Source organism: Onychostoma macrolepis, chromosome 19 (genome assembly GCF_012432095.1).
Source record: "Onychostoma macrolepis isolate SWU-2019 chromosome 19, ASM1243209v1, whole genome shotgun sequence".
Classification (NCBI taxonomy): Eukaryota; Metazoa; Chordata; class Actinopteri; order Cypriniformes; family Cyprinidae; genus Onychostoma; species Onychostoma macrolepis.
Genome location: NC_081173.1, coordinates 22,599,793 through 22,615,279, shown reverse-complemented (window position 1 = coordinate 22,615,279; position 15,487 = coordinate 22,599,793). Strand labels below are relative to the sequence as shown.

General features: G+C 35.6%; 1 protein-coding gene across 2 annotated transcripts; it reads left to right on the top strand.

The window, feature by feature from the left end:
- The first annotated feature begins 1,898 nt into the window (after window positions 1-1,898).
- LOC131525918 (C3a anaphylatoxin chemotactic receptor-like) lies at window positions 1,899-12,900 on the top strand. 2 transcript variants are annotated; one of them, XR_009267318.1, is made up of 4 exons: window positions 1,899-2,036; window positions 3,283-3,835; window positions 6,387-8,206; window positions 12,770-12,900. XR_009267318.1 is itself a non-coding variant. In XM_058753919.1 (3 exons), the coding sequence occupies exons 2-3, from the start codon at window positions 3,284-3,286 to the stop codon at window positions 6,897-6,899; spliced, it is 1,065 nt and encodes a 354-aa protein (XP_058609902.1). In that variant the 5' UTR covers window positions 1,899-2,036; window position 3,283; the 3' UTR covers window positions 6,900-8,343. The 2 variants fall into 2 exon arrangements, 1 of the variants encoding a protein (XP_058609902.1); XM_058753919.1 differs by lacking the exon at window positions 12,770-12,900 and having other exon boundaries at window positions 6,387-8,343.
- Window positions 12,901-15,487: the final 2,587 nt, after the last annotated feature.

Sequence of the window (15,487 nt, the reverse complement as noted above, 5' to 3'; positions counted from 1 at the left end):
GGTCATTTCCGTTATTATTTATTACATTTGACATTGCGTAAATCAATTAATTTTGACCTTAAACTGTATAACTATCTATTATCATACACATTTTTTTGATGGTCAGGCCACAGATTCTCAAATGTTGTTCTGTAATGCTATATCTCAGCTGTAGGTGGCAGCACAGACCAACATGTAACAGTGCCACTTTCTCACGTCTTAATTTAAATGAGATAAAAAGATGAAACAAAATAAACGCTTAAACAAACAACAAAACATCACAATCGTTTTTTCAGTGACCTGATAGTAATGGTTCTAATGCCATAACAAACTGATTTTAGTGAATGTCAATAAGTATTAAATATAAACACAAACACCATTCAACCATTTACATCTAATTTTGGAAACCACTTCAAACCATTTTCATTTGAACTGATATGTGATTGAAAACAAAAGACACGGGGAATTTATAACAAGGTGTAGGCAAAAACACATAATAAAATAAGCCAAGGCACATTGATAAAGAGAAACCGACATGCAAATTATATGCAAATATTAGTGTCTACAGTGCTTACATGTGAAATATTCTACACATTTATAAAAATCATTATTAGTAGAAGTAGTATCAGTATTAGCATATTCATTCTTTCAAAATTCAGAAAAGAATATGATGTTTTGATGTACAATCACAATGACTGCTTTATAGACAGGAATGTAATTAGATACATAATATACTCTAAAGGAATAGTTCACCCAAAATGAAAATTTGCTAAAAATGTATTCACCCTCCGGCCATCCCAGATGCAGCTGAGTGTGTTTCTTCATATGAACAGATGTGGAGAAATTCTGCAGTTCATCACTTGCTCACCCATGGATCCTCTGCAGTGAATGAGTGCCGCCAGAACAGCTGATAAAACATCACTGTAATCCACAAGTAGCCTAATGTAAGTAACCCAAAAGTTGTGTGTTTGTAATAAATTCATCACTAAGTCATTATTAACTTATGTAAACTGTTGCTTCTGGATTAAATATAAGTCCATGTCCATAACACTGCTTTCTCCAGTGACAAAGTCATCTAGTCTGAATCAGGAGAGAACTATGCACAGATCAAGGTCCATTTACAAGTGAAATCAGTCTAAAACAGTTCTAAACAAAAATGATGGTGAATTTTAATGTGAGAGGACAACAGGGGATGGACTTTTCCACTGAAGAAAACATTATTATGGATTATGGACTGGTGTTTTGGTCAAAAGTGAGCGTTTAGTCTGCGCGGTTAGCCTTGTGGGCAGCGTGCCGACATATCGTCCCATTGCACTGCGGGTGTCTTGAGTTCAAATACGTACTTGAGGACCTTTCCTGATCCCGCCCCCCTCTCTCTCTCCTACTTTGCTTCCTGTCAGCTCTACACTGTCCTATCTAAATAAAAGGCAAAAATGCCCAAAATAAATCTTAAAAAAAAAGAAGTGAGAGTTTAAAGTTAAAATGCTTTAATGATGCATTTCTTTCTTACAAACACAGCTTTTCATTTCACAAGACGTTAACTGATCGACTGAAGTTGTGTGTTATTGTGATCAGCCGTTTGGACTCTCATTCTGACGGCACCCATTTACTGCAGAGGATCCATTGGTGAGCAAGTGATTTAATGCTAAATTTCTCCAAACCTGTTGCAATGAAGTAACAACCCCGTCTACATCTTGGATGGCCTGAGGGTGAAAAATCCCTTTAACTCCCATAATGGAGTAAACACACATATGTATTTTATGTTTCTGTTTGTTCATCTGTGTCTCCTCCCTCTTCCTGTTTGTCTTCTCTTTGTCAATAAAGAAGACACTTAATGATCACATGACGAAAAAGGGGAGAAAAGGGTTCAGAGAGAAGGAGAGGAGCTGGAAGTGATGTCAATAAACCCGTCACTTATTTTTTTTTTTGCCTGCACACTGAACATGACCTAACACTCATACTCAGTCTCTGCTGGACACATTCACAAATTACTATGCAGTGGTGTTTCCTCAAATACTGATTGTGCTTACTAGTTCATTGAGCAAACTTTCACTAAGGTAAGAACACCCACAGCAATTCATTATCCAGTTGTTCATTTGCTATATACTGTACATATATAATTTTTTTTTTTTACTAAAATTTTCCAATGCAATCCATTCTGTGCAATCATTTTTATTGCATTTTATATACTACACACTTATTGTGATTTTTCAAACATAAGCTGTTAAATTGCCTTAAAAAAATCTTTGCCTTAAATTGTCGCCTTATTTGCATTCTTCTTATTTGTATGTACTACTGCTTTCTGTTTTAACATGAAAGGAGAAACACAACTAACTCTGATGCAAAACAACAGTTTTTATTTTTGAAGAAGTATCATTGGATTTTACACCATGGAATTAAGTACCTTAAATTCACTGTTTTCTTGCCAGAATTACACAATATATTTAGTTTGAGTAAATGCTAAATGTAATGAAAATACTACAATGAGATGTTCTGACCTTTCATGATTCAGCAGAGCAATTCCAAATATATAACTCACATTAGCTTTGCTTTTAAACCAGTTGTATATGCTGCAACCTCTTAGCTGCCAGACAACTCATATTTATCTTACTATATGGTGTCACTCAAATACCAGTGCGCAATGACACTTATGATGAATTGCTCACTAAATGGCAATGTACCAGAAAGATATTAGCTAACTAGGTGAAACACATCAAGACTGCAAGTTCTATGAAATGTTATCACAAATGCATGAATCAGGTGCACGAAAATGTTTCTGATTCTGCAGCTGTGTGCCATTTAAAAACACAGATTTTCTTTCCACTTCTCTGTTTTGTTGAAGGTGAAAGGTTCAGTCACCCCCTTTTTCCCAGACAGATATTTTGAAACAGACTCTGAGTAAGAGCTGGGTGGCTTCTGTCATGTGAGAGCCCAATATGGCTTGATTAAACTATATTTAATATATATATATATATATATATATATATTTAAACTATAATTTCAACTGTACTTAATATTTTAATAACCACCCCTTAAATACACAAGGAAATGGTCCTGGGTGAATAAGAGGAAGTACATGTAGATGCTTATATTTTTGTGCTTATATTTACTCATGTCTAGTATTGTAGTTCTTGGGAATTATTTAAGCATACTTTACACATTACAGATATTATTTTACCTGCATGCATTCCCTGGGAATTGAAACGGAGACTTTGGCCTTGCTAATCATTCCATCTGTGAATCAGTTAAAATGCTTAATTTGAACAGACATACTGTATATCATTTTTTATTTTTGTCTCTCAGAATGGCCTCCAATGTAACTCTTCTCATGCAGCCCCTCTCAGACATCTCAACCCACCATGAGAAAACTACAGTGGACATTGATGCCATTATGGATACTGTTACCATTGTCCTCTACACCATTACCATTTTCTTCGGCATCACTGGGAACTCTGTGGTCATCTGGGTGGCTGGCATGCATCTGAAGCCCAATGTCACTAACGTATGGCTGGTCAATCTCGCCATAGCGGACCTGATCTTCTGTCTTACCCGTATAACTTCGCTCCTCAAAAAGCTTTTCTATGACTACTGGCCTTTTGGACTCTTTCTCTGCAAGTTCAATGGCTTCTTCAAGTACGCCAACATGTTCTGCAGTGTTTTTCTTCTGGCTGTCATCAGTGTAGATCGAGCGCTCTGCATCTGGCGTCCAGTGTTCACCAGAGAACGACGGACGTTATGTGCCGCTCGGGTGGTCAGTGTGGGAGTTTGGATTATGGCGGTGATCTTTAGTTCACCGTACTTTGTTTACCGGCAGGTCTACCTTGGTGACAACAACTTGAGCAAGTGCTCACTGGAGGTCAGAACAACTTTGGAATTATGTGTGAATTTAAAAATGGTTTATCAATAATTATATTTAGAATATTGCATAGATTGAATCATTTAATTATAAATCATACATTCTAAGCAGACAAAAAGCGGGAAAATATGAGACTTAAGGAAATAATATACCCCCAAAATTTACATTTTGTCATTATTTAGTCTACTCGTCCTTTTACTTTCACACAGCAGCAGAATATACACATCTCGGTTATATATGGGATTTACAGCCTTCTGTAACTGAACTCACACCAGTAAATTTTAAGAACTCAAAACTGTATTTTCGGCAAAGCCGTGTAAACAGAACCGTACTGGACAAGTAGTACTTTATGTCACAGTATACAGTTCAAAAGAGCATTCTTCTGGGTCTTCATGTGTGGTTTCTTACAGAGATGTCATCTTACTGTGTGTCATCTTAAGTTTTATATCCAGTCACTGTCCTCCACCAGAGCTAGACCACTTCTGTGTGGTCTGAAGTATACAAGTTGTCATCTGTAAATTAAGATTTGACAGAAGAAATAGCACCTCAATTGAACTTCCGTCTTGTCAAATGTGATAAAATCTTGCCGTTTTGGACATTGTCATAATTGTGGTTATGATTACAGTCACAAACAGACCTCAGTCAGATTAGATTTAGACATTTTGAATTTAACACGGATGAATTAAACGAGACTGTGACCATATGCACTATATAAAACTCCTAGATCATGTAATTTTCAAATTTTAGAACTGTTTTGTGGAGTTTTTGTCCATTTAATTTTTTCCCCCAGAAAAAATCTGCAAGAATTGTTATTGATACTAAGCAAATTGAACGCGCTGTACTTCTATCTCTCACGTCAACCTGATCTCACAGAATTCCGTGTAATGTTCACGGACTTAATTAACCCCGAATCTGTGGTGGCATCACAGAATCGCCGAAAATTCCGTGATGTGCTCACAGAAGGCATCAGCCGTGGTCCATGCACGGATTCACTGGTTCAACACCAGCGCTGCATCGGACCACGTAAAAAGAGTGACTCCGATGCAGTTATACTTTCACTGGAGTACCTGACCCCACCCCTACCCTAAACCTACCCAGTTCTGAACAATAATGATGATAAATGTCCCAGTATCGCGTCGGCATGTTGATGCTAAGGGTTTCCGTGCATGGAGCACGGCTGATGCCTGTCACTGACTTACATTGGTATCACTTCTGTGAGCCCATCACGGATTTTTTTCTGTGAGCCCATCACGGAATTTTCGGCGATTCCGTGATGCCACCACAGATTCGGAGGTTAATTAAGTCCGTGAACATTACACGGAATTCTGTGAGATCAGGTTGCTCACGTCTATTGCCTTGTTTTCATTTCTGCCAAAGGTTAAATATGGCGCTAACCTGGCTAAAGTCTATGGGCTTGACTTCAGTTGACAACCACACTTATTTATAGGCCTATGCCTATAAGTAAGTGCTGTTGTCAATGCTTGTGTTTATACCAGCCGCGCCGCGGCACATTTCATAAGCGTCCCAGAAACGACTCTCTGCACTGCTTCGCTAAAGATATGCATACGCCTCCTTCGATTAAAAATAATGTCTAGTACGGTGGCTGTGATATACATAAACCTACCAATTCCCATGATGACTTATCGCAAGAGGAAAAAATACGTTTTAGTCGCATAACATTGATTAACGTAAACGCCGTCATTTCGCAAGTTTGTTTAATCGACATTTCTAAAATATTGCAAAATATATCACCCTGTTTTTATGCACATTTTGACGTATCACATCAGAAACGAGTGATGGAAATGCCAAATTAAAAAAAAAAAAGTTTATACGCTTGCTTGAGGTGGGATTTGGACTAAGAGATAATGCGAATAATGGGAGATTATAACACATTTACCAAATAAATTCCTCCATGCGGATCAAAAAATTAATGTGACTTTGCTCAATGAGGTGGCATACCTGGACTAACCAGTGGCCCGTTCTAGTCATGCAACATCTGAAATGTTGTTATGGGCATTTTGAAATGCCTGAGCAAAGTCTTTCGTCAAAGTATTTCTGCATTATTGCCTCCCAGAACTGTCTTACACGACTGCGTTTCTAAACACCAGACATCCACCTCCGAAAGCAATGACTGCATTTATTGTTTGTCTGCTCGCTCTAAGGCTTAAGTAATTTATTATATGTGAAAATGATAATATTCAGTGGCTTCTCCTACTTCTCTTAGTAATACTTAGCAACAGTTTATCAGAAAGTGACAATTTTGTTCTCTTTGACCTGTTTGGATGGAAATGGTGCTTTATTCGCAAATGTTTTATGCGATATTCCAATTTTGCGCATAGGTTAGATTCAACTTTGGATGGAAACAAGAACGTATCTTTTTCTTTCTTATTTCGTACCACTTTATTTCATTATGTGACGCATCAGATGAGTACATTTCTAATTTTCATTTCTAATTTTTGTGTAAACTGTCCATTTAAACGTGAACTTTCTTTTAGCATAGTAAATGTGAAATAGTTTGTCATCATTCAAAAATCTGATTTACTTTCTGCAGGTGAAAGAAGCATCAAAGGGTGACAATTCAGCAAAGAACGCCTTGTACAGCATTCGCTTCTTATGTGGATTCCTGTTGCCCTTCCTGGTCATCCTGTGCTGCTACATTATAGCTGGCGTTGGGATACGCAGAACAAGGTTGTCTAGAAAATCGAGGTCTCTCCGGATTCTCGCTGGACTGGTCTGTGCTTTTTTCTTATGTTGGGGCCCCTACCACTGCCTACTGCTCGCCAAGATGGTGGACAAGAAGAGCCAAGCTGTTAAAGTGGGCCTGCCTATTGCTAAGGGCTTTGCATATTTCAACAGCTGCGTGAACCCGGTGATGTACTTCTGCATGGGACTGGATGTTAGGCAACGCTTCAGACAAAGCATATCAGGGATTTATCGCAGAGCACTTATGGAAGAAGGCCACACTATGCAGTCCCAAGAAGGCACTGCAGAAGACAGCTGTAATTCCATTCCAAAGACTTCAGGGATCATTCGAGACAGATCTGAGGGCAAGACTAAAGTTTAAAAGAGTTTCATTGTAATGCCATTTTTGCTTTTTGGCAGTACTGGTCAGTGGGGAAATATTACAGGGAGGCCGATATGTAAATCATATCCAACTGATCAAATCCAAATCTGAAAAATCACTCTCTTTTTTTTTTTTTTGCTTACAATCAGACTGTCTTTAAAATAATCTTGATAATTTAGAACTTTTACTGCGAAAACCATGTATATATTTGTCAACATGTATAATCAACGTGGATATATTTGTGAGTGTGATTTTGACACTTTTGCAGAGTGTAGAATTATTCCCTAATTCATCTGATATGCGATTCCCTGATCAATCCTCTAACAGAAACGTGAGGAAGAGGTCAGATAAAATAGAAGTTGATTTTGATGATTTTTTAGTTCAAGGGATACAAAGAGACTGGAGTAGGGAGGTCAAGAAACAGGAGAAGAAGGAACATCGCAGACGGGCCCAAGAGAGAGCGAGAGGACCAGAAGATCATCTTCAAGATGAAGGCAATATTGAGACTGATGAGAAAACAGGAAACGACAAATAAAAGAATAATGAAATTAATAAGAGAGATGATTGAATTATGTGATTATTCAGATGAACTGCAAAAGTTAACAAATGATTTAGAGACAGTGAAACTCTAGACTCCTGTTATAAAAATATGAGTGTTGAAAGCTATGTATAAATATATTTTATGTCGAAACCATAGATGATTATAATCTTGTAGGTTTAACGGTTATATAGTTGCTGTGCTTATTTTGTAACATGACGGTTAAAAGCAAGAGGATGCACTTTGCATTTCCATGCAAGGTGGAACCTTTAGCTAAACCGTGGCATAAGATGCTCTTAATACCTGCTAGAGGTGTTATATTGTGGTTTAGGTATATAGGTTTATATGTTGCTTATGTTTGAAAAAGGTGTCATAATTTTTCCTATAGTTTAAAATAGAACTAGACACGCTTGCTATCTAGAGATGTTGTAATATTTCAGAGGAGGCAGTTACAAGCGGTGCAAGAACTATATAAATGCTTGTTAGACTATATGTCAGGGCCGACACTTCGTGGTGAAGACTATTCGCTATTATTTTGTTGTTATTTGCTTATGAGTTATTTGTTTTTAATAAAACGAAACCAATGCTTTGGTGATTCGTTAACCTTTTTAAACAAGTCTCTGAGTGATTAATTAATAATAATAATAACTCGTTATCTGAACCTGAATATATTCTAAACGAGCTCCAAGAGGTACGAATTTGACTGAGCCAGGACGGTCACCGGCGGGGAAGCATCCTGAATCATTAACAACATCCATCCAAATAAGAGGTAAATATGCATTCGCTATTTATGAGGTACTTATGGATGATGAAGATGTGAATTATGGATTTTTGGATCTTTTAACCGGTATAAAAGCACAACAAGAGCAAAATAATACATGATTTTGTACATGATAAACTTTAGAATTGGAAACAATGGTTTTTACAAGTCTATTTCTGTGACCTCTTAGCATGTAAACCACTGTTTAGCAGCTACTATATTTTCTTGCTCCAAAGCCAATAAACTGTGGTCAGGTTTCTTAGAGGGGCCCTGCTATGGTGTAGCATATTAACTCAGGTCTGCTTGAACTGTTATTGTTGAACTAGCGCACATGAAGAAAGATGTACCATTGTTTTATACAGAAAATAAAGAATTTTATAAAGCAGTTTATTTTGATCCTCGTGATTTTTTTTATTTTTGTCTGATAACATCTTAAAAGCCAAATTACATGGAAAAAAATAATGAGTACAAAACCTGAACTTATTTCTTTTCCTGTCTGTGGTATAGGTAATATAAAGTTTCCTACCTTTGAGCTCCTTCTGCCTCTTGATTATTTGTGATTTATTTATTTATTTATGGAGAAAGGTGCTATGAGTTTTGAAACTTTATAGGGTTTTTATTCTTGAGTGTTTATTATTTGAAGATGTTTCTGTTCTATTTTCCTTTTCCTGTCTTCCTTGAATGACCCGACTGCAGTCTGATGTTAGCATATGTTTCTTTAAATATGATCTCATAAGCCACCAGAGAGTTCTGCTTTTTGGGTGGCAAAACCATTAAAGATGTCAGTCACTTTCAGCCTGGTGGCTCAAACCTAACAGAAAAAGATAATTAGCATATAATCTTTTTTTATAGTGTATGTTTTATTTTTTTTTGAAAAGCAGAAATGGATTCTGAGAAAGTAGCTTAAGATGTGGTCATACTTTTTTTAATGGGTGGTAAAGGGGAAGTGTAGAAGTGAAAAAGTGTCACATCAGTCAGAACAGTTATGTTTATCATATGAATCCAATTTCCCATTTTCTTCTGAAGTGTCTGTATTCATTACTAATGTTGTTAATACATAGTAAATTTCCCAGTGTTAAATCAACACCGCTTGGCGTACATATTCCATATGTACACCAAGCGGTGTTGATTTAACACTGGGAAATTTACTGTGTGGTGATATGTTGATATCAAGCTGTATCAGAAACGATGTCTTTTTGCCATCGTTTTGTTGTTTGATGGGTAGGTTTGAAGCAGTGGTTTTCAGCCGGTGGGTTGGGGCCCAAAAATAGGTCACTGGCCTGTTTTGGCAGTTGAAATGTATGGGAAAGTATAATTAAATAAAATGCAGCTTTTTATGTTAAGCAGTTAGCAACATGGACTGTGTGCATGAGATATATCATCAGTCTTGAAAACCATAAAAATCTGACACAGACTGTTAACAAGCTTGTAAATCAAACTTTCTGTTCTTTATGTAAAGTCTGGGCAAAAGCAGTTCAGGACCACAGGTTTTCAGTAACATTGACTTTTGTGTCTTAAATATAGCATTCAGTATTTAGTGTTTATTCTGGAGCTTTTAAATGTGGGGGAGCTTTGCATAACAGTTTGAATAACGTTCTTATTTAAGTCAGCAATTATATTAATTGGCTTGATTACATACAGTAAGTTTGACTAATTTCATTCATTTCACACTTCTTCGTAATTATACAGCCTTTTAATCTGAAGCAGCACTGTGTAGTGAAACTGAAATACAACATCAGAAACTCCCTGACAGAAAGTCAAAGCTTCCTGACAAATGCAGACCGGAAGAAAGAACTTCTGTTTATGCTTTTTTTCTATCTCTCTCTGTTGTGTTCCTTGCATAATATGTCCTTTTGTCCTTCCTTATTTGTATTCTTTAATTGTACTTTCAGAACCTTTTTGTAATTGCTTTAATATCCTTAAAAAAATCACACATTTAAAATAATTACTTTTTTGTAATAGAAAAGTTTGAATAGTTTGAAAAGTTTTAATAGTTGTTATAAATAATTCTTTTTCAGTTTTTCTATAAAATTCTTTCTATAATTTTTCTATATTCTGTAGAAATAAGTCACAGAAATTAAAACAATACCCTGGTGCATGAAGATGAGACTCTGCTATTTATGAATTAGTGCCAACTTTTTCTTTTATGTGAAAGCCTGAAGAGGAAGTGAATTTTTACATGGTGTGTGGTCATTTTTGTTTTTGCATTTTTGCAACCACCCCACAAACAAACAAAAAAAATACACTAATGATAAACACTAAATATTTTTAAAAGAAGAAGAAGACAAAATAAAGAAAAAATTTAACCAAGCATTTCTTTGCTAATATATATATATATACAGTATATAATGTTTTTAAAAAAAACCTGAATTGGTATGTGGTGTGTTAATTATTAAATATTTCCATATTCATATAGATATTATGTATTATGAATTGCATTATTAATTTACTTGTATGATTCTTTGATTATTACTTTTCATATATTCATTTATTATTTGGTCATTTATTCATGTATTCTTAACATATTATTTATGAATTCTATATTACTCAGCTGTGGGTGTCATACGTGAGGATGATTCTGTTTAAGTCTATCTTCTTTAGTGTGTGTGTGTGTGTGTGTGTGTGTATTAGGTCAAGATTACGAAAGAGGTACCTCCTTGGGCCCCTGATCATTTCTGTGAAAATGTTCTTTATGTGTTTTCTTGGAAGATGTCTGAAGATGTATTTCTTCTAGATCCAGACCAGGAGACCTGAGCTCATCTAGCTCATCTTGCTTGTCTTCTAAAGGTGTTAAAACCCACAATGGTACTTTGCAGACTTAGGCGTGGTTGCACAGACAGGGCTTAGACTAAGCCAGGATTAGGCCATAGTTCAATTATGACATTTAAGTAATTTTTATAAACTTGCCTTAGACAAAAACATTACTGGTGTCCATTTTGAGACAAAATAAAGGCATTGATATATCTTAAGATCAATCAGTGCAAGTTTCTTTCAGTTGAAACAGGGCGTCTATAGATATGAACAAGTTAAATTTAAGATTTTTTAAGACCTTTTTAATACCACCTTATGTAAAATTTAAGACCAAACCTGTGAAGGAAATACACATTATATTACATATGTAAATGTAATATTTAACGTGTTTTTAAATTTAAAAAGAAAACAAAATATCATCGCTGTCAAAAATACTATTTATTATTACGATATACAGAGAACTTTTCATATCTGCAGACAATATCCCATACAAAATATCCCTCAAAAGCTCCACATCAGCAATATATTTGGTGGTGTAAATGATAAATATTTTCATCAGTTTTCTATTCAGCTTTTACATATTTAAATCTGCATGTTTTTAATATTTATATTTAATAATATGTTTATAATCTTCTGTCTGTCCAATGATTGTAAACAGTCACTGGGTCCGTCAGACTGGTGAAACTTTTGCGGTAATGAGACCGAAAATATTTAAGACCCACCGAATCTGAATGTAAGACATTTTAAGACTCTTTAAAGCCTTTTTTAAGCAAAACTTTAGCAGCTTTTCAGCACAGACTGCACTGGTGTCTTACCTCAGACCCGCCCTGAGTGAGCTGTCATCAGTTGTTTCACCGCCGGAGCAGATGTAGACAAGAATGACTCCTAAGCGATCAAGGTGTTTTGTTGTTGGATGTAATAATGAACATAGCAGTAGTCATTTACTCCCGACATCTGAGCCGCTGAAGAGGATTAGGTTTGGTTCTGAAGGGAATGCACCCTCCATCTACCGAAATGCGTCTATGTCCGCGAATCATTCGTGATCCAGCTTCACCTCCAGAAAAAGAGAGAACAAGGTTTTTTAAATGAATCTTTGCAAATGGCCTTTCCTAATAATGTGCTAATTAGCAAGTTTCACAATGAATGGCTAAAGTAAACAGTCCCTCAGAGAGTGGCTCGGAAGAGAGGGGCGGAGTCAGCAGAGCTCATTAACATTTAAAGGAGAATGATACAATACCGCTTGCTCTGACAAGAGCTGTTTTTGACAGGGTGAAAAATTTTATTTTTGAGAAATGAGAAATTTTAACCAAACTATGTTACAGAGTTTTAATTTAGACACTAAAGAATAATATAAACTAGTGGAAAATGGGCATTATATGACCCCTTTAAGTTATCAAACTAAATTGATAACTTTTCTGCACCACCACGTCTGAACTGGATCTGATTTGTATCAGTATGGTTACAGATTTAGCCTAAATTAACCTGCTACTCATTAGTGACTAGTTTATTGGTTTGTAGTTACTGATAATCTTTTTTATATAAATGTGAAGTAAAATATTTGTTTGATCGTTTTTCTTAGAATAACCTTGGTAACAGAATGGTTGAGTTTGTTGAATCCAGTCAACACTAAAGTATGAAGAAAGGTACTTTTTATGTTCTGATAATTTTGTTAAATAGGCCTAATAGGTTATCTAACATCATTGCTTCTTTCTGAAGAACATGGGATTTGTGTATTTAAGGTTTTTTCTTTTTTTAAGGGTGTCAGCTAGGCTATATTCCTATTTTATTTATTTTTTTTTACTTTTTTTTTTTTTTTTCCAGAAATCTCTTATACACCATCTCTGCCACAGCTGATAAGCATGAAGAACTGAAAGCTGGGGTCAGATTTCCCAACAAGCATGTGCTTGCACACACACACACACACACACACACACACACATCCACAAACACTGGCTATTTCTGTCTTTTATATCCTGGAATAAATGAACCCTGGAAAATATCATTTGTTAGATTAGTCATTATTCTTACTTGGACAAAGGTACAAACATGCCCACACATGGAGACTGTCTACCACCAGCATTTACCACGGGGTGTATCACACTTGACCACAAGCTTGCACTGATATCATCATAGAAAAATAAATGTAAAAATAGAAGGTGTAAACTATCTACCAAAGTCCTATTCTAGCAACAACAACAACAAAAAAAAATACACATTTAAATAAAATGGGTCATCAAGCTTATATGTAAAGTCGTCAACATTTCCACCAGAACTATTTTCCCTGTGAGCTTTAGAATTTGATGATAAACCACTACCGGCGGAACAAGTGAACGTTCGTTCAAATACATGGCACAACACAAAACGTTGTGCAGCTCCACTACCTGAGGGCCACCTAAATACTGACAGACATGTCGCTCATTAGGGGAGACCGGAGATGGTAACACGGGTAAGTTGTAACACATCCAGTTTCTCAAACAAGGAACAAGTTACAAATCACCTAATTCACTTCACACTTTCTCAGTTTAGTCATTATTCCACATAGCCTATGAGAAAGTAAAGTCCTGTGGCAGACACAGCAGGTTTTAGAAGAGAAAATAAATTTTGAGGTAAAAAAAAAGTTACTTTTTACTCCATTTATTTTTGTGAAGGCAACTCATCAATTATGTTTATTGTGTGTCTATGTAGATATATGTATATATATTTTTTTCAATTGTTAGTGCTAATGTTCTATTTGCTAGCTGTTAGGTGAGCTATAGACTAACTCTCAATGAAACATGTTATAACATACTCCAAGCAATTGTTTTGTTTCATTTATATGTTTTCATTGAATTTCAGTATGCATATAGGTTTTGGAAGAGAAAGACAAATCGAGCAGTGTCTCTAAATGTTCAAGTGTTCAAGTTCAGTTTGGCCAATTATGTCTGACATTAACACACATGCATGCAGGGCTTGACATTAACACCCGCCAAATGCGGGTGGATTTCAGCTGTGGTGGGTAACACGGTCACTCCCACTAGCCATTCTGGCAGGCTGCTGAATTCTACATACAGTAACAGAGCTCGACATAATGCTTGTCTGGGACAAATGGATTTTTTGAAGGAGCAAGTAAAAGAAGATAATTTTATTTGCCCGACCAGACAACTATTCTGATTAAAACATCTCACCGAAATTTTGGTGAGAATGATTCTGATTTTATTACATTCGATGTAAAAGGAGATTGATAATGGATAATCAACAGTAACAAGGTCGCGCCAGTTGAAGCTCATGCAGCCTGTCTATGTGAGAGAATCTCGTGGAGAAATGAAAACAAATGAACACAACTGCACACAGAAGAAATATAAAAATGTAACTTTGTTTTTATATTTATAACATACAGCCTAATTAAGCAACAGGACACGACCAAGACAGTGAAGTTTTCCCTGAAACACTATTGCAAATTTGACATTTTATAGGCTACAAGAGTTAAAACCAGTAGTCTAGTTAATATACATTTTAGTTCAATATTTGAATTTGAATTGATTGAAAGGATATATTGTCAACGTTGACTGTTTTTGCTCAGTTTGGTTAATGAAAATAGTTCCAAACAAAGATCACAGCAGAACAGTCGCGCATCTCTGAACAACACACAGCGGTGTTTCGTTTCTGAATGATTTAAGTTTTTGAATTTTGAATCATTAGAGTCAATGATTCAGTGGTCCATTCATAAAGACAGGCACTTGCTTATTTCCTGAATTAATCAGCTGTCTGAATGAATCGTTTGAAGGCATGTTTCAATGACACATTAATTAAGACAGTCACTTGCTGCCACCTACTGGCGGTTTACTTTCATAGTAGCTTATCTTTGGATTTTTTCACCCACATTTCACATTTGTATATATTTGTGTATATATATCAGTGGCGGCTGCTGGTCTTTCAAAGAGGGGAAGCTCATTTTCGGCCTACATCATAAAAATTGGCCATTTATTTTATACGTAAATTTTGCCGTACGTTCCTTTTCAAGAAAATGCTCTGTGACCCTGTCGTACCAGGTCTTTTCCAGTGACACTAGCCTAGACTATTGTATGAATGAATGAATGAATGAATGAACAAACAATCTAAAAAAAAAAAAAAAAAGATATTAAACTCGACGGAGGAAATGTGGGAATTAGGTTAAACTGAAACAAGGAATGTGGTGTATAATAGAGTTGTCATGATACCATAAAAATGTCTTACGATACCAGCTTAATTTATAATTCAGTTCTACAAAATGAATCAAAATTTAATAAATAAATAGATGTAAGTGAAAACAGACAATATTATTCTCTGAATACTTAATTCATGTGAAAGAATGACTGGCTATTGTTATCCATGAAATGATCTAAACAAAACTCATCTTAGCACTGCACAGAAGCTGCATGAAGTGACATTTAGATGTGGCATTTATTCATTTAGACTGCATTTATAATTGCATAAATAATGTTATGAGATTAATGTTTTAAATACTAAATTCTGAATATAGAAATATGTAGGAAAATAATGTAATATGCCTACTTTTAGATG

What these genes read in the sequence shown, in the direction of transcription:
- LOC131525918 (XM_058753919.1), top strand. Translation starts at nt 3,284, where the DNA reads ATGGCCTCCAATGTAACTCTTCTCATGCAGCCCCTCTCAGACATCTCA. An exon ending in TGAGCAAGTGCTCACTGGAG is followed by an intron (nt 3,836 to 6,386) that starts GTCAGAACAACT and finishes TACTTTCTGCAG; the next exon opens with GTGAAAGAAGCATCAAAGGG.